The sequence below is a fragment of the Peromyscus californicus genome, unplaced genomic scaffold, assembly GCF_007827085.1.
Source record: "Peromyscus californicus insignis strain IS unplaced genomic scaffold, ASM782708v3 Scaffold_6__1_contigs__length_162567912, whole genome shotgun sequence".
NCBI lineage: Eukaryota > Metazoa > Chordata > Mammalia > Rodentia > Cricetidae > Peromyscus > Peromyscus californicus.
The window spans coordinates 53504886-53531691 of NW_026294584.1; the positions used below are offsets into that span (position 1 = coordinate 53504886).

Here is a 26806-nt window from a genome sequence, read left to right on the forward strand (position 1 = left end):
CATTGTTGATGGACAAATATATCAAATGCTAGAGGAACAGAGATGGGCTTCCGTTCTTGGGAGATGTAGACCAGCTCCTCATTAATTCTCCTTGTTAGTCATCTGTCCTAACAGGTATCATTGACTTTTCCTTTCCTAGCAAAACCTCAGCTGTCATGGAAAAAACTTTTGAGCTCTCTCTACAAGTTTAAAGATTTGAGATGACTCCTAGTGTTTAACTTTAAAAACTTTAAAAAACAATGCTGATTAGCAAAGGATTAAGTAAATCTGTTTTGTTCCCCTGGGTTATATGAATCATGTTACAGTACATACCTCTACTCCCTTTATTAGAATATAAGTAAATTGTAGTAGAATGCCTGTGCTCTGAGAATGTGAGTTCTACAGACAAGCCCTGTTTCTGTCGTATCTGCTCCTCTGCTGGGTCTGGAATTGGCAATTATGAGTGGGTCAAGCTTTGTTGTTTTGACTGTTCATTGTTTGTCTAGTGAGAATGTAGCATCCCAAATGTATACAAGCTGATTGTTTGAGACAAGGGACAAACTATTTTTCTATCTATGGTAACTCACTGTTGAACTTCCTATACTGGAACAAATAAGTCTGTGTTCTCTAGGACACATGATTACATTTTTATTCTCAGCTTGAGAATATGTCTTAAAGTAATTGTGTTTTTTTTCCCTTTGTCTACAGCAAAGCCAGAACTCTATTTGAAAAAAATGCTGCCCCAATTTTACACCTGTCTGGCATGGATGTGACGGTTGTCAAGGTGAGGAGGACTCTAGAGTCTTTATTTCATAAGACCACCACTTCTAATATACCCTTTGCTCTTACCTTCTAAATAGAACTCAGTTTTTCATTTAAGACAAGAAGAAACTCAATGTTGTATCATATTCATATTCTATTAATTACTCAAAGAAGTTTTATTTTCTCTTGACATTGTCTGCTTTTTATTTCAGCACAAGCTCACATGAGTGTGTTGAGCACAGGCTCACATGGGTGTGTAGAGCATGGGCTCACATGCATATGTGGAGATCCTGAGACTGTCCATCTGAGAGGCAGCAGGTGGAGTTATCTCTTAGTTGTCTGAGTGTGTTCCCCAAAATACAAAGCCCTTCAGATTGAGTAGTTTAATTTCTTGGTAGTTCCACTAACAGGTAAACATTTTCTTGCTTGTAAAGAATTATTTGTGATTAGGAATTTTTAAAAGAATCATTAGAGTTTGAGATTTTAGGTAAGAAGAAAAAAGGATAAAATAAGTTAGAAGGAATTGTTCATTTGAGACAATGTCACAGGTTTCCATTTTGGTGAACTTCAAGTGGCATATGTGTGCGTGTGTGGGGTGTGCATTTAGTCAAAACAGCCTTCTGCTGTGTTTGTTTTTAATTAATTAAAGAAAATTGTGTGTATGTACGTGCACTGCATACATGCCTGGTGTCCACAGAAGCCAGAAGAGAATGTCATGTTCTCTGGAACTGGAGCTACAGACAATGGTGAGCCATCATGTGGGTGCTGGGACTCAAAACCAGATCCGCTGGAAGAGCAGTCAGTTCACTTGACTGCTGAGCTAACTCTTCAGTCCCTGCCCCCTCCAGTGTTTTAAACCTGTGTTTCTTTTTTAATTATTTTTTGAAATTACAATTGCATCATTTCTGCCTTCCATTTCCTCCCTCTAGATCCTCCCATATTCTCCTCCTTGCTGAAACACTGTTTTTAATAATATTTTATTGATTCTTTGAGAATTTCATACAAAGTATTTTGGTAATTCTCATCCCCCACTCCTCCCCCAACTCATCTCAGATCTGTCCCCCAACTGTACCCCCTAATTTCCCAACTCCTCCTAACTTCATGTCTTTAAAAATAAATAATTCAGGCAATTTTGTGCTGCCATCTCTGGAGTGTAGTGACCCTACCAGGGACCACCCCTTAATGACAACTTATCTCTTCCTTCCTGAGAAGCCGCCAGTTGTCACTTGCTCCTTAATTAGTGCTGGTAGCTCCTAAGCCCCTCCCTTCTCCATCCTAGAATGATTGGACTGCTGTGAATGTATTTCTAAATTACACTTTGAGTATCTCGTAGAGATTAGAAGGTTGTGTGGTATAATTGGCCATATAATTCTGAATTCTCGTTTCTAACTTGTCAGGCTTGATCTTGCAGTTGCTTGCCTTTGGGGTTAGGAGAAAGGAGAAAACATTTTCATGAGCTTCTATAATGTACCACAGTCTAGGTATGAGAGCCCTGAGGATGATCATGTACGATCAAATAATAGTTCCTTATTGTTTAATGAAACTCTTGGCTAAAACTCTGGGCCTGGAGCTTTGCTGAAGGGAGACACTGCATATTAGGCTTTTGTAATAGTTCTACAAGTTTGTAAGTTCTGTTTCTCTTTGGCAGTATATGTTCAAGGCATTTGTTCCTCTTAGTTGGTTTTCAGATTAGTTGGCATCAGGTTGTCCGTAATGTCCCCTTGGTGTCTTTGAACTTTGTGTAGCTTTTGTCATGTCCTGTTTACCTTTCACCTTAGCTGTGCCTGCTTTGTTGCACTGGCATCGACCCCCCCCCCCCCCACCCCCGACCCCAGTAGTCTTCAAGACATTTTAGTTCCTGCCGAAGACCCAGTTTGCCTGTGGATCTTCTCACTGACAAGGGTGTTTCATTTCTGGTCTTTCTTGAAAAATTATTTCCTTCATTTTAATTTTTTTTCTGCTGCTCTCTGTTTGACATTTTCATTGGTTTGTTTTATTTTCCTCCTGTATGTATTTAAAGCTGTAGACTCTGTTGCTTCATCTGTGTCCTGTCACTTTTGACACAGTTCTTTCACTATCATTTCTAACTATTTTCTCATGATTGTGCATTTACCCATTTCTGTAGATAATTTTGTCTGATTTTTGCTTGACCTGTGAATTGATTTCTAGGTCTAAAGTTTTGCTGGGTATCATTTAGTTAATGATTTCTGAATTAACTGCATCACCATCAAAGAAGTATTCTATATAATTTCAGGATCTTAAAGCTTATTGGGATTCGTCTTTATGTCTAGATTGAATAATCTGTTTTTGTAAGTGTTCTGTGTATGCCTAAAAGTAATCGTATCAACTACTAGATATTGTGTTCTGCTATGACCTACAAACCAAATCTGTTCATTATATACTACAGTTCTTCTCTTTCCCTCCTGTTTTTTTTACTTTGCTTTTATTGATAATAACTAAACTATCCTGTTAGGAGTTGCAAATCTCCTAGTATGATTGTGCATTTGCCCATTTCTGTAGATAATTTTGTCTGGTTTTTATTGTTATATTTGAGATGATTAACTATCAAGGAATGTTTGTTATAAATGTTGGTCCATTGTGGATGTGAACCTTAGCCTCTAGTGACCTAGCCCTTTCTCCTGTCCAACTGTAGGTATGTTTAAACCCATTTCTCGGCGTGCTGTGCATTGGTACCCAGCACCTAGACTCAGCTATTGCTTTTCTGATTAGGCCCTTGTTGGTCAACAGTCTGTGTTTAGAAATGTGTTGGTGTTAGTCTCCTCAGGAATCCTTAGTGGCATGAATGGAGAATATTTTTGATGGCCTTTCTCACATGTTAGGTTGGATGTGACTGTTGTGTGTGGCCCATGTGGTCTCCACCAAGCGTCCTCACAGGGTAGCTGAGTTCTCTGAAATAAACACTATCAAATTTATTTCTAAATACTTGATTATATATGTTTTAATAAGGAAGGACATTTTTCTGTGTAACTATAACAACGTCTTTAGAACCAACAAATTTAACAATTCCTTAATACCAAAGGCTTATGGCCGTTTGTTCATATTTTGTAGTTTTTCAAATTTAAGATACTCAGCAATTATGTATGAAAACTAGTATACTATTTATGTTACATGTTCAGAAAATAGGTATTAGAGAGAGATTTAAATCTTAGTAGAAATATTAATATTTTTTTCCTGTAGTTTAATTGAAACTATTAGTCTTTGAAAGGTTAATTTCTTTTATATTAAATTTTATTTGGAAACAATTTCAAATTTGCAAAAAGTTACAAAAACAATACATATATATTTATCTGCTTCACCCAAACTACTAACATTTTACTGTGTTTACACATAATTTCTCTTTACACAAATGTGCATGTAGGTATATAATATATATATATATATATAATAATATATATTATATATATATTATATATATATGAGTTCCTGCGTCATTCTTATAGATGATGTCTTAGGGTTTCTATTGCTGTGAAGAGACACAATGACCACAGCAACTCTTATAAAGAAAACAGTTAATTGAGGGTGTGAGGGTGGCTCACTTACAGTTTCAGAGGTTCAGTCTGTTATCATCATGAGGGGGGACATGGCAGCATGCAGGCAGAGGTGGTGCTGGAGCTGAAAGTGCTACATCTTGGCAGAGAGGCAACAGAAAGTTGACTGTTGTACTGAGTGAAGCTTGAGAAAAAGACCTCAAAGCCCATCCCCACAGTGACACACTTCCTCCAGCAAGGCCACACGTCCTAATAATGCCTTCCCTCTGGGGGCCATTTTCTTTCAAACCATCACAGGTGAAATCATTGCTCCCTGATGAATGAACTCATCTTTTGGCTCCTCCTCCCTTTCCTGGAAGTCAGGGTGTGGAGCTCAAGGTTCTAACCCTTAAATCATTTGTTGGCTTCTCTGGTGACCAGCTCCCAAAGTTTCCTCTATAACACATACTCTGGTATGCTTGGAGGGTGCTTCCTGTGAGTAACAAAATAATTTCCATGGATCTTCAGAGCTCTATGCTAGGAACAGGGCACAAAGACCAGGTATTTCAGATTATACTACAGGTGTTTTAGCCCATCTGATATTTAAGTATTTAGGTTTTGCCTGCTGGTGTGTCTTGTGTATTTTGAGTTGGAGGTAGTATTTCTATTTCACTTGCTTTATGCCCTTTAAGCTTTTAGCATTTGTCTGCAGGGCTGTATATATCAATGTATATCTTGGTGGTGGCTGAAATGTACATTTAAATGTATGCATATATCTGAGATGAACATTCTTAGTAAAAATGGGAAAGTGGAGTGCTCTTCTGTGAGTACTTCAAAACACACCTGCATTTTTTATGTGCCATCATAGCAAAACAATAATAATCTCCATTTACTTAGCACAGTACCAGTTGCAAATACTTACTTTTCTAGCTGTTCTAAATTATGCTGTGTAGCAATAGTACAGGAAGCCATGATTATCCCTCTCTTGATACATGGAAATTCATTGATAAGGAAATTAAGATCCAGTGAGTTTAAGGCCACTCAGCTAAAAAGTAGCAGAGCTGAGATTTACCATAGGTCTCTTGGGCTCTGAAATCAGTGCTCTTTTCATTACATCTACTTCCCCATTTGCATATGCTCTTGACTTCCTGCCTTCCGATGAAAAGCGGTGTGTGAACAATGTAATAGAAGCCACACTGACTCTTGGGCTGCCTAGCAGTGTAACTAAAACAGGGTATTGGGCTTGAATTTTATTTTTAAATAAGGAGCTAAGTAGATAGTTTCTCAAGCCCTTTCTGGCTCAGAAAGTCTTAAACTATAAAAATCCTTACCTTGTGGCTTTCCTAGAATTTTTTTGTCTATCAACTGTGTAAAATTGATAGAGTCAATGTAAAACTTTAAAGAACATATCTCACCTTTTCATCCTTTGAACTTGTGGTCCTACAGTGACAGATTTACCAAAGCTTTGTTTTATATTTCAGACAGATTATGAGGGACAAGCCAAGAAGCTCCTGGAACTGATGGAAAGCACAGATGTGATTATCGTTGCTGGAGGAGATGGGACACTGCAGGAGGTAGGGTCCTCCTCCCCATCCACGGACATTTTTAAGGGGAGAAACATGGAAATTAGGTTCTAGGACAATGGCGACAATAATTAAGGAAATTGTTGTAGTTCATTATTTTAGGGCTGTTGCTCACAAACTACTACAGCCCTGAGCTTTGCTCCTGTACTTTTCTTGTTTTTTGTAAACCTTCCTCCCAGCAAAAGGAAGAGTTTCTATGTAATCAAATTTGTTTGACAAAATTCGGTAGAATAAGCAAGGCTCTGTAATCCAAGCACTTGGGATGAAGTGGGAGGTCTTGAGTTCTAGTTAGTCTTGGACTATAGAGCAAGACTGACCTCAAATACTGAGTAAGACAGGAGGCAAAACGGGTATGGATGGGCTGAGCTTGTTGTGCTGTGCATTCTGTTATACAGTAGCTCTGTGATGGTGTCATAGGTGGACCTGTGTCACATGGTGTCACCGAGGACAAGTTCTCATCACATGACAGTTTCTCTCAAGAATACACCTCTCTGCCCACTCACATCATTCCTGCTGTGTAGAAAGTTAACTCTTTTTTTTTTTTAGATTTATTTATTTATTATGTATACAGTGTTCGGTTTGCATGTATGCCAGATCTCATTACAGATGGTTGTGAGCCACCATGTGGTTGCTGGGAATTGAACCTGGGTCCTCTGGAAGAACAGCCAGTGCTCTTAACCGCTGAACTATCTCTCCAGCCCAAAAGTTAACTCTTAATACTGCATTTATAGGAAGAGGTGCTGCTTGTTCAGGTGTATGAATCTGTCTTCTTTTCTGTTGTTGTTTTTAAGGCTGGTTGGTTGGCAGTCAGTGCTAGAGAACAAACCTCATGTATGTTGGGCAAGCGTTCACTACTGAGCTCTATTCCTAGCCCTGTCTTTGTTCTAATATTAGTATCACTCACCCTTAGTGAGATGCTACATCTATTAGAATGGCCAGGATCTAGTTCACAGGCAGTACCCAATGCTGATGAGTATGGAGAAGTAGGAACTGTCATTCTTTGATGGTGGGACTCTAGAATTGTTTAGTCACTTCATCTATTAGGATAACCAAAATCCAGGAGAAACAAAACAGAAAACTGAACATACTCTTATCATGTTATCCAGCAATTGTGCTCATTGGAAGTTACTCAGAGGAGTTTACAACTATTGTGCATACAAAAAAAATGTGCACATGGTCATTTATAGTGTCTTTATAATCAACAAAACTTGGAAGAAATGAAGGTCCCCTTTAGTAGGTCAGTGGGTAAGTAGAGTTGCATATCCAAGTAATGGATTATTTCACGTGAAAAACAAAAAAAAAGCTCTTCAGTTATGACAAAACTTGGAGGAAACAGTATATATTAATAAGTGAAAGAAACCATGAAGACTTTAGTTTACAGTTCCACTGTTTGACATGTGGGCCAAGCAAAAGTAGAGAGAGGAAAAAGGTGAGCGTTGCCTCAAGTCAGGAGAAGAGAAGGATGAGTAATCGGCACACAGGACTTTTTAGGGCAATGAAAATATTTTGGAGATGATACTGATGGCCAGGTGTCATTACATGTTTGTTAAAATCCATAAAATGTACAACACAGAGTGAACACCAATCTAAACAATAAAGTTTAGATGGTAACTTTAATGTAGGTTCATCAGTTTTATTAGATGCTGTACTTTACACCATACTGCATTACTGTGGCCTTTGTGCTGCCTTTGATGGCTTCATCAGTGTGAGGGGTCAGAAATGAACAGTAGAGACTGTCCTGCGTCTTTCTTGGCATATGTATGGGCCTTAGTAAGCTCCTTTTTTAAAAGGCTCTGCTAATGATCTTGTAATTGTTTTTATAGCTTGTTAATGAAATGTGAAGAGTTCTGATTGCCTACAAAGAATGCAGTAGACCATTGACAGCCCGTGTAATACTGAAACCCAGTGAGGTGGGACAAGATAAAGGAATGAGATGTGTCAACCTTTAATTTTTACAAATGTTTTTACAAAGAGATAGTGAATTGTATATTTGGTGCATTTGCAGTCATTAAAGTAGACATTGGCTAGAGAAGGGATTGGTTAGGTATGATGGCTCACACCTGCTAACCGGCACCAAGGAGGCTGAGGCAGGAGGAATGCTGGGAGTCTAGGCTAACTAATGAGACCCTGTCTCAAAAAATGAATAAAATAAAATAAGCAAGTGATTAGTGTTAGCTGTTTAGCCCCTTGTCTTCATTGCCCTCAGGAAGAAACACTTGAGTATGGATTTCTGAAAATAGTAAGGCATCTTTCCCTCTGTGTACCTCAAAGGGGTAACATAGGCTTTTCTGCATAGTTGAAAAGAGCACACATTTCTGTAGAACCTACAACATATAAACATTGGTAAAGCTACGTTTTGTAGACCTTGAAACATAATTTTACTATTGTAATGTGGAATTTTTATAATTTATCTTAGTTTTTATTATTACTTCTAGGTTAAGAATAAAATCCAATTTAGCCCTGATTATATTTGAGAAAATGATGTGTTTTTAAGGTCTAGTACATCATTTAACATAAGTTTCTAGAAGAAAACAAATAAGTTTGTGGTCCATGAAATTTGAATCTAATTTTGTTATGATAAAGGAAATGCATGTTGTTTATAATAATTGTTTTACATTCATAGGTTGTTACTGGAGTACTTCGAAGAACAGATGAGGTGAGCTTGTAACAACACATTTAAGCTTTTACTTCTTATCATTCTTTTGTCTTTTGATCCTCATGATGCATACATACGTACATATATATATGTATGTATGTATATATGTATAAGTATACACATACATATATATGATGTACTGAGGATTGAACCCAGGGCTTTGGGCATGCTAGATGAGCACTGTACCGCTGAGCTACACCTCCAGCCCTTTATTCATTTGAGACATGATCCTGATAAGTTACCCAGGCTGGCCTTGAACTTGTGGTTCTCTTGCCTCAGTCTCTGGAGTCTCTGGGATTCCAGGCATAGACCACCATGCTCAACTCCTATGTTACAGTTTCAATCCAGTGCAAATGTGATAGAATTTGATTTTTGAACAGATGATACAATACTGTTCCTCTGTCATAGGTCATTCTCATGAACCATGGTGGACTTCCTGTGTTGGTAATCTGGAGTACCAGTACATTTTAACAGCAGTTTGTACTATATAAAAATTCCCTGTAGAATCTTTTCTTCAAGGAATTCTTTCATCAAGTAATAGTAATGTGTTCATATAAGAGGGACCAGATAGCACTGAAATGAATGAACTAGGCTTATTTGGTTAAGGGTGAGCACAAGGACCTGAGTTTGATCTCCAGGATCCATAATGAAATCATCTGGGTATAGTCGGTGGTGCTGCTGGTAATCCCAGTGCTGGCTGGCCTGGAGAGCCGACTTTGCAGGTTTCAAGCCCTGGGTGAGACCTGTCTAAGAAAAATGTGGACAGTGCCTAGAGAGCAGGATGGGAAGTTGCCCTCTGGTCTCTCTGTGTGTCCTAAAACCTTACCCCCTACCTGTGTACAGACAAATGTGTATGCATACACAAGAATGATCTAGATATAGAAATATCTACATCTTTAGATCTTAGAAATGTTAAATACAAAGTAAGTTTCTAAAAAGGTGATATATATTTCTATATGGTTTCAGAATGCAGGAAACAGTATTGTCACTGTGTTTTATTTGGTATGTAAGTATATAGTAAGAAAAAATAATGTAATTGGAAAAGAGTCATACCAACCTAGCATAATGATTTCCTCAAAGAGGAGGCAGGAGAACAGGATCTCAAAGGACTTCATCTGTCTCTCTGCCTGTTTATTTACTTATTAATTTTTATTTTGCGATCCTATTTCTTAAAATATCAGAAGCAAAATGGTAAATGTTCTTAAATCTGAGTTGTGGACTTATGAGGTTTTGTAAGATTTCATTCATTGTCCTGCCATAGTTTAAACTATTTAAGTAAAAACAGAGGTTGGATTCACAATCGTCTTTTGGAATCTTCAAGTAACTGTTATATCTGTGGCATTGGTTAAATCACCTGGTCTGTCATTAGCTGACAGCTGTTTGACTCACTCTCCTTGCCATGTGTGTATTTGAAGAAGCTTATGAAACCCTGTCACCTGCCATTGGTCACTGTTGAAACGGATTTTTAGTTGAATTACCTGCGTATTTCTTATCTAGTGTGATCGCTTAGTGTGACTCTCAGACTGGGTAATTGCTCCAGTAGTTGTAAGACTGTCGTTATCTTAACCCAGTTTCCTATAAAGAATTGCATTTGCTGAGTACCCAACTCTGTCTTCTAAATTCTGAGTCATTGTGTTTCCACGGACTGCTGTGTTTTGGAAACTGCTCACTTGGAGCATTTGCTTGCTGGCCTAGGGATGGGGAATGGAGATGAGAAGGAAGACACAGGCCAGTTACTTTGTCATAGAGGACACACATATGTCTGTCTGTTGAACTTAATTTTCTGATTATAACAGGAAAACTTTCTCTCTTTTTGTTCTACCAGGCTACCTTCAGTAAGATTCCAATTGGATTTATCCCGCTGGGACAGACCAGTAGTTTGAGTCACACCCTCTTTGCCGAAAGTGGAAACAAAGTCCAGTAGGTTGTCAATATGGAATGCTAACATTTCTGGATGATAGAGCCTAGGACTGAAAACCACATGTATAATAAAGTCGACTTTTCAAATTTGGTAGCTTGAAACTTCAAGTTGTTGAGAGAGAACATCCAGCCTTTCAGAGAATTGGGGTGTTTCCCAGTTGTGCTGTGGTGGCTCCCTAATCTAATAGTAAGTCCTGGAGTCAGGGTGGAGGTGAGTACTTTCTGCCATTGGAGCTGATGTGAGATGGCATCTCTGACCCTATGTTTTCCTGCTTTTACACTCTAAGACCCTTTCGTGAGGGTGAGGGCAGATTTGTACTGATGGTCCCTTTAAGTGCACACGGTGACAAATAGCAAGTCTTTGTGGGAACTGAACTGGTAGCCTTGGCTTCGTTATCTGGTGATGTAGGCAGGTAAAACAAGTAAGTACAGTCCCGTCCTTTGTGACTGCCTGGAGTGGTAGGTAGTTGGACATGGCAGACAGGGGAGGCAGTGAAGTCCTGACATTGGAACTAAATGGCTGAGTGGCTAGCAGTGTCTTTGGGAGTCAGACAAATTGTTGTTTTAGTAGTTCTTTTTTCTTGAAAGCTTTAGGGAACAAAGCCCAAATCCTTCAAAAAGGTAGTGATCTTGAATTTGAGGTCTGGCTTTCACAGCAATTAATAATATAATCTTGAGCAAATGTTGTCAGAAGACCTAAGTAAATGGACAGTGTTGGGGAAATCGTTACACCATATGCAATGTAAGGTTTGTGACAGTTAGATGTCAGGAAGTAAATATTTGCTGAATGAATTAGTTAAAATTTCTCAGAATTTTTTCTTGCTATAACCTTCTAAGTCAATAATAATGATACTCAAGTGACTTTTTTATTTGAGTTAAGAAAAGTTTTTTCTGCTTTAGAGTGTTTTCTTAGACTGGTTCTTATAGATTGACTTTCCCTGTTAGAATTTTGAGGGCCAGCAATTATATCTTTTAACAATTCTGTGCTGTTCATAAAAGCCCGGGTACATATAGGAAAACCCAGGCATGCATATAGATATTTATCAGCCCCTCATTCTGATTTCTCTCAGGTGTCACAGGATCCTTCAGCCATTCTCCAGCCATCCTGAGGCCTAGCAAACAGGGAAGCCTTTTAAAGGGCCATACTGTTTGGTCATAGGTTAGAATTTTTGAGGGGCAACAGATAATGACTGATGAATGACTCAAGCATTTTTGCTGATCTGCTATAAATCCTATACAGTTTAGACTTGACTCCTTTAGTGAGCTTGTCTTTCCTTGATCAGCAGAGACCATTGACCCGCTTTAGCCAGCATTGCCAATAGCGTGTCAGTGATCAGAGATAGGCTGTTTTCCTTCCGAAACCCTTGACTGTCCGAAAGCCAGTTTACACTCATGTGGACACCCCCAGGATCTGAGATAGCGATCTGCTTTTTCGGAGCAGTTTTTTCCGCGTTCTCAAACTACTGTTATTGCTGCTTCTATTTATAATTTAAAGATTAATAAAATCTAATCTATAAGCATGCCCCAGGGCCCTTAGGTAATCAGTAAGTCTGCCGTGGGCTCAGAATTTTGCAGACTTTTTAACATGGCTGCTGCCTGAGGCTATTTAAAAAGAACAAAGCTTTGCCTTTGCCCTGCTGTCAAGATTTCTTGTCGCATAATTATTAAAGAAGAAAAAAGTCTTTTTTCTTGGAATGTGGCCTGTTGCAGGTAAATAATCCTAAATGCCAGGCTACAATGCTTCTTTATTAGAATTTGAATTATTGTTAGAGAATGATAAATTAGTTGGGTTCTTTTCAGGTCAGTCTCTCGAAGGCACTTTCCAAGGCTCTCCCCATTTGCCAGGTGCTGTGCACAGTAAGTACAGTGCACACATCATCTGCAGGGCTTCCTTCATAACCCATACACACTCGGGACAAACTAGCCTAGACTTGGGAGCATGCTTCTTGCTTTCTCCAAGTCAGATCTTAATTTTAAAAACTTTGCTACTCACTCCCCAGGCAACATTCTATATTGAAAGGAAAATAATGGGTTCACAGATAAGTATGAGTATTTTGCCTGCATATAGAATTTCTGATGCCCAAGGAGTCCAGGAGGGGGCATTGGATCTCCTGGAACTGGAGATACAGATGGTGGTATACCTCATGTGGGTACTGGGAATCGAACCAGGGCTCTTTGCAAGGACAGCAAGTACTCTTAACTACTGAGCCATCTCTCCAACCCACAATGGCTTACACTACATAAAAGGAAAAAGGCCTCCAGGCAGCACAAGCACTGTTAGGTATAGTCAGCCACTGAAACTCATGTATGGATGGCAGGAATGCCAGGTAGTGCAGCCTTGATAGGAACTGTTGTGGCTGTTTCTTATCAAATTAAACATAAATTTGTCACACCTTTTAGGCATTTACCTAAGAGAATTGCAGACATACAAATCCATACAACAACCTAAACCTTATTTGTAGAATCTGTTGCTAGTTGCCAAAAAGCAGGAATAGTGCCAATGTCAGCCAGCTGATGTACCAATTATGGTACATCCGTACAACAGAGAACTACTTAACCATAGAAAGAAACTATCTACCATGTCTACCGTGTTGATACAGTCAGTGGCATGAATAATCTCAAACTCATGCTTTTTCATTCTATTATATGACAATTCTACAAAAGATTAAACGGACATGGTAATTGCCAGGAATCGATGGTAGTGGGAGTGGGTTGGCTGCAAAGATTGATGAGGGACTTGGAGGGATAATAGAAATATGTATTTTGGAGATGGTGTTGGTTACATGAATAAATTGACAAAAGGTACGGAAAGGCATGCCTACAAGGACAGATTGTACTGCACGTGGCTTCCACCTCAGTAAGTCTGATTTTCAAAAAGAAGCTGGTCCTTCAGTTTCCAGGTTGCATTGGAGGAGCTCTGCTGGAAGAGCAAGTGGAACGCTGACAGGAATGTTTGCCCAGGATGCGCAGGGCCCTGGGCCCGATCCTCAGCACCCCAGTGGAAAAAACAAAGTAACTGCCAACTCTTGGACCTGAACAGGCGGGAGGACACCAGCCCGACAGACGCCCATGGTTGAAGAAACAAGTGGGAACACCGAGTCTTGACTTCCAAGGCAGAGACTCGTGAATGGAAGCAGCTGTGGCAAGCAGTACTGATGTAGGAAAACCGGAGGCTCTGTGTGGTCACTCCGAGAATGCCAGCCTCCTTGGCACCTGGCCTTACGGGTTTCCTACAGCACTGAGAGATTTACCTCCAGGAGTTTGCTGGAGACCCCACACTAAGTACTACAAAGGGGGAGAGGAAGAATTCTGGGATACTTGGAAGCATCTTCCCTTGCAAGTCTGCATCAGCAACAACTGTTTAGTCAGAGCCCCAGCTTCTGGAGCAGTGTTGGAGTGCCACAGGGATGGCTGGATTCCAGCTGGCTCCGGCCTTCCCCATGGGAGAAGGGAATACCCAACTCCAACCTACTCTTCAGTCCTTCCCTAACTTACGGGGTAGAAAGGGTTGAAGACCAAAATGGAAAGGTAACTGGATAGTCAGAATCTGTGCAGTGACACAATATGCTTCCAAATAACATGTACATCAAGGAGGAGTCTTGAGAAATTTAAAAATATTTGAACTAAATAAAAACAACTCCCAAAAATATGTGGGAGGCAGTGATGGTGGTTAGAGGAAATCTAAAGCGTAGTATGCACGTTAGAGCAGAAGGCAGAGAAAGATTAAGTGTGAAGGCACGCTGTAGCATACGCCTGGGAAGGGGAGTCGGGAGGAGTGTGAGCTTGCCACCAGCCTGGCTGCACAGGCAGACACTGTCAGGGAGCGGAGGAAAGTGAGCTAAATCTAGAATTAACAGAAGGAAAGAAGAATTTAAATCCAGAGTAAACAAAGGAAAATAATGAGATTGAAAACAGATGTCAACAGAAATGCTGGTTCTTGGAAATAATAAATCTCTAGCCAGGAAAAAGAAAAACTAGAAAGGACACAAATGATTCATTTTGGTGATGAAACAGAAGACGTCACTGCAGAGCCTACGAACATGAAAAACATTCTAAAGGAAAAGTATGACAATGCTAGGCCCATAAGTTTGATAACCTTGGAGCAAACCAGCTCCTTCAAAGATGGTTTGGCACAGCTCATGCAAGAAGAAATAATTGGCAAGTGGATTAATTCATGCAGACAGTGGAGTCTCATTCAGTGCTGAAAGGCAATGAGCTATGGAGCTCCAGAAGAACAGAAACTTGGATGCATATCACCTAGTAAAGGAAAACAGTCTGGAACAGGCTACACTGTGTGGCTCCAGCTGTTAGATCTGGACTAGGTAAAACTATGAGTGTAAGAAGGGGAGGGTGTTAAGAGCTTGGATGGTGCAAAGACATTTGTGTGGTGTAAAATTACTTTGTATATACTACTGTAGTGGGCACGTGTCACTAACATTTGTCTCAACCCATTGAGATTGCAACTGTGATCAAAACTGGATTATGAATGACAATAATAAGTCAATGTAAGTTCTTCAGGTGTAACAAATGAGCCAACCAGTTTTGGAGGTTGTGGAAGGAGATGATAATGCAACAGCTGTGTTTGTAGGAGAGGAAGGGATTGTATAGGGAAATTCTGTACTTGTCTTTAAATGTTCCTATGGACCTGACCTAAGATGCCTCTAAAAACGGAGGTTTATGTAAATTTACTGGATTTGATCTCTGGCAACACACACACACACACACACACACACACACACACACACACACACACACACACACAGAGAGAGAGAGAGAGAGTTTAAAAATAAGCACAGTCCTGTCAAACTTCAGTAACTTGATTAAGCAAGCACTAGAGACGTGTTCTGGTTTCTCCTGAGTTTGGTCGACATCAGCATATACCTCTATGGCTACTATCTCTCACATTAATTCTAATTATATGGTGATCCTATACCCCATCATTAACCTCGTTCCAGTAAGGTGATTATCTACAGTGTATTGAAACACACCAGATCAGTGTCATAGTGATAATCAGAAAAAAAGTAAAATTTAAAAACTGGACACATTTGGATGCTATCAGAAACCAAGTTATTATTTAGAAAACTCGTTTTTAAAGCTGTTGTTTTTATTGGTGGGAGGGGGCTGGTGTGGTGTATACCATGAATCACAGCAGTCAAAAGGCAGAGGACCACTGTGATTTCAAGGTCAGCCAGTTTAAGGTCAGCTGGGGGACAAAGTTAGACCCTATTTAAATAAATAAGAAAGAGGGAGAAGGGATGTAATTTAGTTGGCAAAATGCTAGCAAACGTGAAGCCCTGGGTTCCATCTCCAGCATGAAATAAACCAGTCATGATGATATACATCTGTAATCCCAGCACGGGGCAGATAGAAGCAGGGAGATCAGAAACTGAAAGTCATCTTTGGCTATAGAGTGCCAGCCTAAGATAAATGAGACCCTGTCTCATGGTTTTAAAAGAGTTAAATGTTTATTTTGGCTTTCTTTTCTTTCTTTCTTTCTTTCTTTCTTTCTTTCTTTCTTTCTTTCTTTCTTTCTTTCTTTCTTTCTTTCTTTCTTTCTTTCTTCTCTCTCTCTCTCTCTCTCTCTTTTTTTTTTTTTCCAAGACAGGGTTTCTCTGTTTTAACAGCTGTGGCTGTCCTGGAACGTGCTTTGTAGGTCAGGCTGGCCTTAAACTCACAGAGATACACCTGCCTCTGCCTCCTGAGTACTGGGATTAAAGGCGTGCACTATCACACCTGGCTGATTTTGGCTTTCTTATGTGACCTGTATTATAGTATCCAGATTGTTAATGAGGGAAAGGTTCTTTTTGTACAATAGAAGATAAATTAGAAAGAATGGTAGAAGAGACAATTCAGTTTTTTTTTTTTTTTAATTAGTTTGCAACTCAGTAAATCTTGGTAATTACTTTCACTGGTTGCCATCATCACCAAAAGACAGACAGGTGTTCTTTATCTTCTGGTGGAAGTACATACTACCACATAGGGATTATTGGTTGATACAACATCTCAATTGACACAAAATTTCCATTCTAGCTATACTCAGAAAATACATAAGGTAGATATATATACTAGGGCCTTACACATATAATCACTAAGGTTCAAGTCCACAGAAACTCAATAGACAAGTGGCCTATTTCTTAAACAAGAAGGGAAATGAAAAAGAACAGATAATAGATTAAAAGATTTAAATCACATTAGCCAATCATCATTTATGTGTCTTGTTTGAATCTTGATTTGAACAAATGAAGTAACATACATATTTATATATAAAATTTGAAAACTGACTAAATTTGCTGATACACGGTGATTCAATATTTTAAGTATAATAATGATATAAAAGCCTCTTGCAGATACATAATGAACTATTAAGATGTCAGATTTGCTTTCATTGATTAGTGGTTTACAGGGTAATGTGAGGAAGTAAGTATAAGACGAATTGCTAAATGGTCTTATTAATAAAAAACCCAGAGCCAGATATTGGGGTGAAAACTGAGAGATCAGAGGAATAGGACAAACCACAGCCAACCTTACCTCACCAACTCCTCAGCCTCCAGAGAGACCTACTTCCTGTATACCCACACCTATATGCCTTTCTATCCCTGCTATCCCACTTCCTCTCTCCACCCAGCTACATCACTTCCTCTTTCCATCCAGCTCTATCACTTCCTGTCTGTCTGTCCAGACCTCCAGATCACTATGGTTAACTAGCACTGGGATTAAAAGTGTGTGCCACCACATTTGGCTCTGTTCCCAGTATGGCCTTTAACTCACAGAGATCCGGATGAATCTTTGCCTCCCGAATGGTAGGATTAAAGATGTGTGCTACCACTGCCTGACCTCTATATTTAATATAGTGGCTAGCTTTTTCCTCTGATCCCCAGATAAGCTTTATTGGGGTGCACAAATAAAATATCACCACAAGTAAGATTGGTCATGAGTTGATAGTTGTTGAGTCTGAGTGAGGAATATACATGAGTTCTCTGCAGTTTATGTGCTTGAAATTGTAGAGAATAAACTATTGTTCTCAGCAAATGCTGACTGCCTGTTATTTGACATGCATTGTGCTGATGTAGAGTTTTCATTGGTCAGTACACTGAACTGACACTAGCTTTGTGGAACTTGTGTTCTCCAGGAGGAAGCAGATGGTAATGTTAGTAAGTATAGACTGTGGTCGAGAAGGGACAGTAACAGTTCAGTAATAGTCACAGTGAAGGACCTTCCGCTAGGCTGGAAGGAGTGGGACCCTCTGAGGTGGTACCATCTGCCAGATTTGAAGGATGAGAGTAACGGGCTTGTAATGGCTGCACCTAGGGCATAGGAGGGTTGATGGCCATTCTGAGCAGGTCCCTGATGTGGGTCTACTCATTCTCTCCTATGAGAGCAGATGTTTTCCTGTCTAGCCACTTAATGTTTCTCTTGTTGACCATCTGTTGTGTATTTATATATGCCTGACTTTGAATTTAAAGTACAAATTCTAGGCTTGTTTACCGATCTGGCTTAATTTTGTATGCCCTGAATGTGTAATATATAGTATTTACTTTTGATGATATTTTTTTTTACATATAGTTTTTTCAAGAGATTGTCATAATGTGGGTAAGAATAGTCTTATATCTTGAATGAAAGAATCAACAGTGAAAATGAAACATGAAAAACATCCTTGTAATCCTGGAGAATAAGGAAATATGTCTTGGGTCCTGAACTATAGTTTGCTATAAGTCTTGTCCTTTAGTTACCATCTGGCTGTTTGAGAAGAAAGAAATATTTTTTTTTTTGAAAATGACTAAATTTCTTACACTGATTAAAAGGCGCTGTGTTATATTATGCATTTAAGTACCGTATTTTCCAATAATAGGCACAGTGGAGTGATTCAGTAAATGTTAAGTAAACAAATGACCAGTACCTTATGTAAGCTCCAGATCTGTCTCTGTGAATCTCTCAGAACATTGTACTCTTCTGAGTTGGTAATTCTTTCACATGTTTCCTTCCGCTTTCTTAATATTATTTCAGAAGACTAGCTTTTCCTGACTGCCCTCCTGGGATTCTGAGTGTGTGAGTGTGGGTGTGTATGCACACACGTGCCTGCTGTGCACTCAAGGAGGTGGTGGTTACCATTGACAACAGGTTCCTTTCCATTTTTTCCCTGTTTAGACACATTACAGACGCCACACTTGCCATCGTGAAAGGAGAGACAGTTCCACTTGATGTCTTGCAGATCAAGGTAAAATCTTTCCTTCAGAGTTTAAAAAACGTATCAAAGTAATAAGCACAGGTTAAAGAAAATAAAGTTTTAACAGTTCACATGGGATTATGATGAACATGGCCTTCCTTTTCTCTTCCTATCCCCAGAATTAGTCTCCAGAGAAAAGCATTATTCATGATTATGTTATCACTAATTAATGTGTTTATGATCCCATTTTAAATACCATTGTAGTTGGGGCTGAACATATAGTTAAATGATAGAATGTGTGTTTACCTGTATGTGGTCTAATCCCTAGAACTTCACCAAAAAAGGTAATTATGATAAAAAGTCATGTGGTATAAAATTTATAACTGTGGTCATTTTAAGTCTGCACTTAGTAGTGTTAAATGTATGATGTCACCATTTGATAGATACATTAGCTTTGAACTTACCTCTTGGCCTCTTTGTTACGTACAAAAATTCCTCTGTATCACTTCCTAATATAATTATATCTAGTTTTAATTCCTCTACCTACTGCAAGAAATTCATCTATTTATGGTTGTTTTGAGCACTAGAAGGGCCCCTGAGACCAGACATTATGCCGTATGCCTATAATCCCGACCCTCTGTAGCACAAGGATGAAGGGTTCAAGGTCATCTTTAGCTACACAGCAAGTTGAGACTAACCTGTACCACATGAAACCCTGCCTTTTAAAGGGGAAACAAGGACTGATGAAGGATTTAGGACAGTGACTGATTTCTGTTCCTGTTGAAACGCTGGCCGCCTCTTTCTTCCACGTTCTGCGACAAGTGAACATTTTCTCATGTCTTGCTGGTGTGACTGGTCTTTATCCTTCAGCTCACCTGGTTGTCTTGTAATCTTAGCTTTCACGAGAGCTTAAGAAGAGTTAGGACTTTGTAGATTGTCTGTCCAACCTTTCTCACTTAGGGTGTGAACAAGGTTTTCTGTAGCTTCCTTTATCTTAGAGCTCTACATTTTTCTGTTGAGCTGTGTAACATTTTCTTATTTGTAGATTTGTAGAGGATAGTTTGATTTAGAGATATGTTTGTTGGCTGTGTCAATGAAAGGCATAGAAGCAGTTATACCTCATAGCATACTGGACACTCAGACTTTGGTCTTTAATTACTTCTATCTTAAAAATAATAACAAAAACAAACATCCACCAGGACTCAGTGAAAGAATGGTTTTCAAAGGATGAGTGTCAGGTAAGAAAACTCAAAAATTGATGGGGACATCACATAAAGATGTTAAGAGCCAACCGATTGGTGTATGGATATCAAAATTATTAACTGTGGATGGATTATAATGTCCTACATAAAAATAAGAGCCGGGCGGTGGTGGCGCACGCCTTTAATCCCAGCACTCGGGAGGCAGAGCCAGGCGGATCTCTGTGAGTTCGAGGCCAGCCTGGGCTACCAAGTGAGTTCCAGGAAAAGGCGCAAAGCTACACAAGAGAAACCCTGTCTCGAAAAACCAAAAAAAAAAAAAAAAGAAGTTCCTGAGGTCCAGGTGATATGACAGAAGAATTACCATGTTGTAAATGTAGAAGGAATGATAGTATATTAATGTTATTTTTCAGTCACCATTTTGGTAATTGATTTTCGGACAAGATCATCAGTAGAAACTGAATGTAATGGATAGAAATTTATTGGGAAACAAACCTGCAAGTATTCTCAGAATACTTAGACATTAAAAGGGGCAAATATATATTTGAAATAGAGATATCTGGCATATGCTATTTTATCTGATCATGAAGAAAACTGACCGTATCTGCCTTCTGACAATGATGTCATATCACTGTATAGTCTTCTGCCCCAAATGTCAGCTAATCTAAATTTAATCAAGAGATAGTAATCAGAAAAATCCAAACTGTAGGTAATTCTAAACATTTAGACTGTCCTCAAAAATGTCAGTGTTAGAAAACCCAAAGAAAGTAAGTGGTCTGTTCAAGATGGAAAAATAGGATTCTAGTAAGGAATCCTGGATTTGAAGAATGAAAAACAGTCGTAATCATGGACATTGTAGGATGAGTAGATAACTGCACATGGGCTGTATTTTAGGTGCTGCATTCCAACATTAGATTCTTCGAGAGTGGCGTAGGTGATGCATTTCCACCCATGTAAGTCCTTACTGGGGAGGTAATTGCTGAACTGTTCTGGGCTGATGTCCATAACTGCAAACCTAACAACACTACAAAATATACATGGGGGCCAGAGAAAGAGCACTGGCTGTTCTTTAGAGGATCCAGGTTTGGTTCTCAACACTCACATGCGCTCAGAACAAACTACAGCCCCAGGGAATCTGATGCCCTCTTCTGGCCAATGTGGGCACTGCATGTATGTGGCACACAAGCATGCAAGTACACACATAAATAAAAATAGAACAAAAATAAGAACAGAAGTATAAAGAGAAGACTTTGGCAATGGTGACTTTAGGTGAGAGGTATAAATAGTGTTCACTGTACTGTTTATGATTTTGCTTTTACATTGTTTTCCAAAATAAAAAATAGGGGTGAGGAAGAAATGGTTGATTAGCAATTTCTAATTTTTGGTCAGTATCCTTTTAAAATTCTAGAAAAAAAGATATGCTTATTTGGATAGGAGTTAAGCAAGTATTATTTCTTCATCTAACTTAAAAACAAACAAAACAAAACAGAAAACAGCAAATGGCTTGGAAGGCCGAGCTGCAGAGTTAAATCATGCTGCAGTGGTGAACCCTGTGTGTTTCTCACATCTGACCTGAAGATGTGCCAGCTCCAGTCTGGAGAAGCGTTTAGCAGTCACTCATTTTATGATTTTGTAAAACTTTTAAGGATCTATATACTGTGCCATGATCTCAACTTTAACCCTGAAAGTCAGTGTTATACTGGTTGAGCATCCCTAATCTGAAAATCAAAATGCCAAATGCTCCAAAATTTGAAAACCATGTTTTTGATTTGACATTAGGAATTTTCAACCAATGGTTTTTGCAAATATTCAAAATTTGAGAAACTCCAAAATGGGGAACATTTCTGGCCTTATGCTTTTAGGCAAGGGACACCTGACCCATATGCAGTTTTCTAGTACATCTTTATAATTGGTGAACTATTGTGGAATATTAGTTTAAGATGTGTTACATTCGTTTATGTTGTGGAATATTTGTTTAAAGATGCAAAGATGTGTTGCATTCATTTATGTTGCATTTGTTTGACTCTGTAAAGCTGTTACTGTGCCGGTCTAAAACACCTGATGATCTAATAAAGAGCTGAATGGCCAATAGCTAGGCAGAAGAGGGATAGACGGGGCTGCTAGGCAGAGAGAATAAATGGAAATTTTGGCTGGAGAGAAGAGGGAGAGGATTGAGAAAAAGAGGAGAGGAGGACACCAGGGGTCAGCCACTCAACCAGCCATGGAGTAAGAAGAAAAGAAAGATACATAGAATAAAGAAAGGTAACAGCCCAGAGGCAAAACATAGTTAAAGAGAAAGGGGATAATTTAAGTTAGAAAAGCTGGCTAGAAATAAGCTAAGCTAAGGTCAGGGATTCATAAGTAAGAATAAGTCTCCGTGTATTTTTTGGGGAGCTGGGTGGTGGGCCCCCAAAAGAGTTAAAAAAAAAAGTGAATTTACAAGTTTACAGCCAAGTCTCCTTTAATTTTTCTTCATGCAGTGATGTCTAGACTTTACATCATGATCTCATTAATCATAATCTAAATTACAATTGATCTTCAGCATGTAAATCAACTAAGTTGTTTTCACAAAACAGGACTATGATCAAAGGATAACTAGTAGAGATTGTTATCTATAAAGACATTGTTGTAAAATATGATTATTACCAAAGGAGGTGAGTCAGGAGATTTTTTTTAATAACTCAGTGATTTAGTATTTGTTATATATTTATTAGAAGTGATATATTGCAAAGTAAATTGAATTTAGCTGGAAATTCTTGCTGTGCTTGTAAATGTTTCTTGTCTCAACCCCCTTCTCTCATATACTGATTTTGTAAATTGATGTCAGATTTTTTTTCACAATCTCTTTATATTAATGACACAGCCCAGGAAGCAGAAAAATTTTAATCAATTCTTAGAAAATGTGGAACAGTAGCTTCTACCCTAGTTTCTGAGAAACCAGTTTAGTTTAATTGATTTTTATTCTCGTCTTATTTCTGAAAATTGCTTTCAGAATGTGAAGAAAAATCTCTAGGCAAAGCTTGATGCCATGAGCATTATAGGCAATGCTCGATGCCAGTCCTTTCTTCCACAAGCACCACAGCCTGTTAACAGGAACTGACGATTCTCCAAAAACACAAGAAATCATGAACTATAATAGTATTGTATTGAGCTTGTTCACTGTTCAGCATGTGCTCACATCTCATTGAACGTTCAATTTGGTGAGGAAGTCAAGATGTGTTTCTTCCTATGATGTATTAGAAAAGGCCACAGGTGGGTAGGCAAGAAACCTTGTTGACTTCATGTTCAACACATGTCCATAGACCAGCACCTCTTCTCCAGTCTCTTGTTCTCACTCTGGTGACCTTCATCTTACTGCGGAGCTCTCTGACTATGACTTTGTCTCCACATGGGCTGTTTTCAACAACCAGTGTGTGATCACAAGTTAGAGCACATCACTTCTCTGATCCAAGTCCTCAGTAGTGTCTTTTCCTTGAATCAACGCCAAGGTCATTCAGAGGCCTTTAAGGTCTTTAATCTGGTGCCCCTGGCCTTATCTGGATTGTACTGATTTGGGTCTCTCTTCAAATGACACTCATCAACTGCATCTTCTCTCATCTCCTATATCAACTAGCAGTTTGTCCTCTTAGCAGTATCTTGGAATACTTCTTTTGGTTCCACTGGCCTCTCATCATCCTATTACGGCTTTTCTCTTGTTGAAACCTAGAAGGAGGATTAGCAGAAACTCTGCTTAACTGGCAGGCAGTGTTAGCTCTCCCGGTTGGTTGCTGATGCCTCTGCTAGGCCTCTACTGGGCTCATATGTGAGTTTCTTTTCGTGTACCTCCCCATGACATTGTATTTGAGGTTGGAAATCTGTTTTAGCTCCATTTCTTTGAACTCTTTCTTTAGTTCTCAGCCTAAGTACTCTCCAGAGCCTCTTCATACTTGAGTACCTTAGCCCCCGGCCCACAACTCTCAGATGAAGCACTCTCTACTTCGCACCCAGAGACAAACATGTCCTTGCTATGCCAGCCAGCCGGTTGCCTCACCTGCACCTCTCTGCTTGCTCTTCTCTCTCACTCTGGTTCCTTCTCCCCATTGCATGTGTGAGTACAGAGAATTGAGAAGCCAGCCTGCTGCATGAGCAGGTGCGCACCGAAGGGGTGAGAGGTCAGTGTCTCCTTCTTGTACAGTTCTTCTGCTCGTGTGTTTCTCTTACAAATTCCCTTTCTTGGCTCTGACACAGTGGAATGATACTGATGCTGGGATGCAAGGAGCCCTGGATCCCATGAGCACAAGATGCAACGTGCTTTCTCCAGGCCAGCAACTTCTGGTGCCCAAGTTCTCCCCGCCATCCCCCACCCGGGTCTTAATCTGAGCTTATATTAGCCATAGCAGGGAATTGGTGGTGTGGGAGAATCCAAGTTGGCCCTTCTGTCTTTCAGCAAACTATGGAGTTGTGTGTAGTATTGTACCTCTTAGAATGTGGGGCCTTATATCTCTCAGTTTTCAGCACTGGAATTCAGCTACTCAGTTTTACAGCTAATATGTCCCCTTGCCAGCAGATTCATGAGATTTAATACAAGTGTGATCATTCAAGCACTATGACCGTGTGTTCATAGGGCTGATTGCTTTAATACATAAACTGTTTGGTTTGGTGAGAAAAACATTTTCTAGATACTTATGAATTTACTACAGTCACAAAGCTAAATCACCTGTATTTAACTTCCAGGGCGAAAAGGAACAACCTGTGTTTGCAATGACTGGCCTCCGATGGGGATCCTTCAGAGATGCTGGCGTCAAAGTTAGCAAGTAAAGGATTGCTTACTGGGTTATACGTGATGAGTCTTTAAAAGTTTTACTCCATCCTGCTTTTGAGGTTTTAAAATACACTTGTCTGCGAGTAAATCTTCTGGGTCAGGAAGCTGAATTTGGTACTGATAATGAAATAGGAGCAACCAGGTAAGAGTTTGGAGTCTGTAGGCTGAAAGGACAGGGGAGTTCTATAAAGAGAAGGGCATGTCTATTTTGACACATTTAGCTTAGGTTCAAGCTATGTAGAAGGAGGAACTGGCATTGCTTATTATACAGCAACATGCTTAGCTGAACCCCAACGCGTGCTGTCTGCGCCTCGCTCGCCCTTGGGGAGCCCTTACAGTCCTAGTTGGTCAGCAGACTTTATGTGAGCTGTTGTTTGAAAATGTGTGTAGGTGGGCTGCTCCTCTGAAGGGAGAAAGGTGGGTGCCTGGCTTTGCTGACTGGAAGAACAGGCTCAGGAGGAGTGATTAGGGGGCCGACGCTGTCTTTCATGGGAATAGACTTAGTTTTGGAGACTCATGTGGAATGAAACTTCTGGCTAGGAAAGAGATGTGGAGAGGTAGTGTGGGCCGGCTTCCTGAGGCAGGACTGACGTGAGGCTCATTTCGTTCCTAGAGGAGGTGTCCTCCTCCTTTGCCTTCAGCCCAGGGCTTACAGTTTAGTAGAGATTACTGAGTTAGGATTGATTTCATGTACAGCTCTCTCATCAAGAAACCTCTCTTGCAGTTCATGGGCCAGACTGCTAAACTTTCTTCACAGAAATTTCTCACACGTTTCCCTCTGTTATCCCTGGTAATGAAATTGCCGACAGTGAAATGTCAGTAGGAAAGTACTGCTCTATCTCATTACACACTACAGTTTTTAATGCTTCACATCTTTTTATTTGCAAGTGTGCCATGGTTATGTTGACGCCACAAATTACCTTGTGTTTGATCTGTCATCTCAGATTCCCACAGCTCCCTGAGAGGAATTGCTTAGCTTTCTCTGAGAAAGCCTGCTCAGAACCAATGGCTTTCTAAAGTGTTCGGATCACCAGTTGGGCACTAACACAGGTCAGCTGTCTTAGGAATAGCTCATCTACCTGCTCCATATTTTGGCTGGCTTCTGAACAATGCATTCCAAAGTCTGCAGGTGGTCACATAATTCCTTGGCTAGGACTGACTGCTGAGTCACTTTTGGTGTGAAATAAGAAACATTCCCTTGCCGGCCATAGGAAGACAATAAGCATAGAGTCCAAATTTACTACTGGAAAAGGTGCAAGGAACTGTTGATACCTTAGAAATAAACCACCTGAACTAGGGTGTTTTTCTAGTTGGCTAATTGGGAAAAGGAATAAACTATAAAGGGCTTCAAAATACCACAAAATATCAAATATCCAAGGCCCTCATTAATACCCTCCCAATGTTAACCTGAATGATAATTTAGAATGGCTACACTTTAGCTGTATCTGACTTCCTTATTCTGGGACTTTGGGCCTAACTTCCTGTCCGTCATCCCTAATGAGCAGTTCTGGATTTCTATTATTGAGCCTTGCCCTTTGTCTGGCTCTATACCTCTTCCTACCTAAAGTGATTTTCCTCCCTCTTGTTTGTGTCTAGATTCAGTTCACTCCCCGTCACTTTCTGCTCCACACTTCTACTTTATCCTGTGTGTTTTATTTCACAGCATTTTTTTTCTTTTCTTTTTTCTTGACTTTTCTTACCATTAAATAGTGATCAGTTTATACCATGACATATGAAGTCACTTGTTATTTACTAGTATTTAGGGGCTGTTAACTTTCTTAAATCATAGGCCCAAAGGTAGGAATTTTATACTGTGCTCTTCTGTATGTTTATACTCCATACATTTTTCTCCATATATGGAATAGGAGCTAAATAAAGGCCTTCTGACATGAATCAGTCAGCAGCAGTCAAGTAGCATGTTGGTATCAGAGCTAAATCTAAAGAGTGGCATCTATATCACTTTCTAGTTGCAACCTGGCATCTGCCTCTCTAGTAGCTTTATGCACTTAGCAATATGCAATCAGTTTTCACTCTGAGACTTAACACTTGGCATATTAAAGCTGTATAACTTGAGTAATGTGAATTATACTGGTTTATGTGAATGTATGTGCATTTTGTGTGAGAGGGGCCTTGGGGTACAGGATCCAGTCCTGTGTCTTATAACACATTAGGTCCTGCAGTATCTATAATACACCATCTCTTTGTGGGTTTGGTGCTCTCTTCTTGTGGCCCTTTTGAATGTATACTCAACCTG

General features: G+C 39.6%; 1 protein-coding gene across 2 annotated transcripts in view; it reads left to right on the plus strand.

The window, feature by feature from the left end:
• Nucleotides 1-26806, plus strand: part of Agk (acylglycerol kinase) — an 81512-nt gene that overhangs the window by 38494 nt on the left and 16212 nt on the right. For both annotated transcript variants that reach the window (XM_052719828.1, XM_052719829.1), the window contains exons 5-10: nt 688-763; nt 5711-5803; nt 8436-8468; nt 10294-10388; nt 18534-18603; nt 24465-24544. In XM_052719828.1, the coding sequence (XP_052575788.1) occupies nt 688-763; nt 5711-5803; nt 8436-8468; nt 10294-10388; nt 18534-18603; nt 24465-24544 (447 nt within the window). The remainder of the gene's footprint in view (nt 1-687; nt 764-5710; nt 5804-8435; nt 8469-10293; nt 10389-18533; nt 18604-24464; nt 24545-26806) is intronic.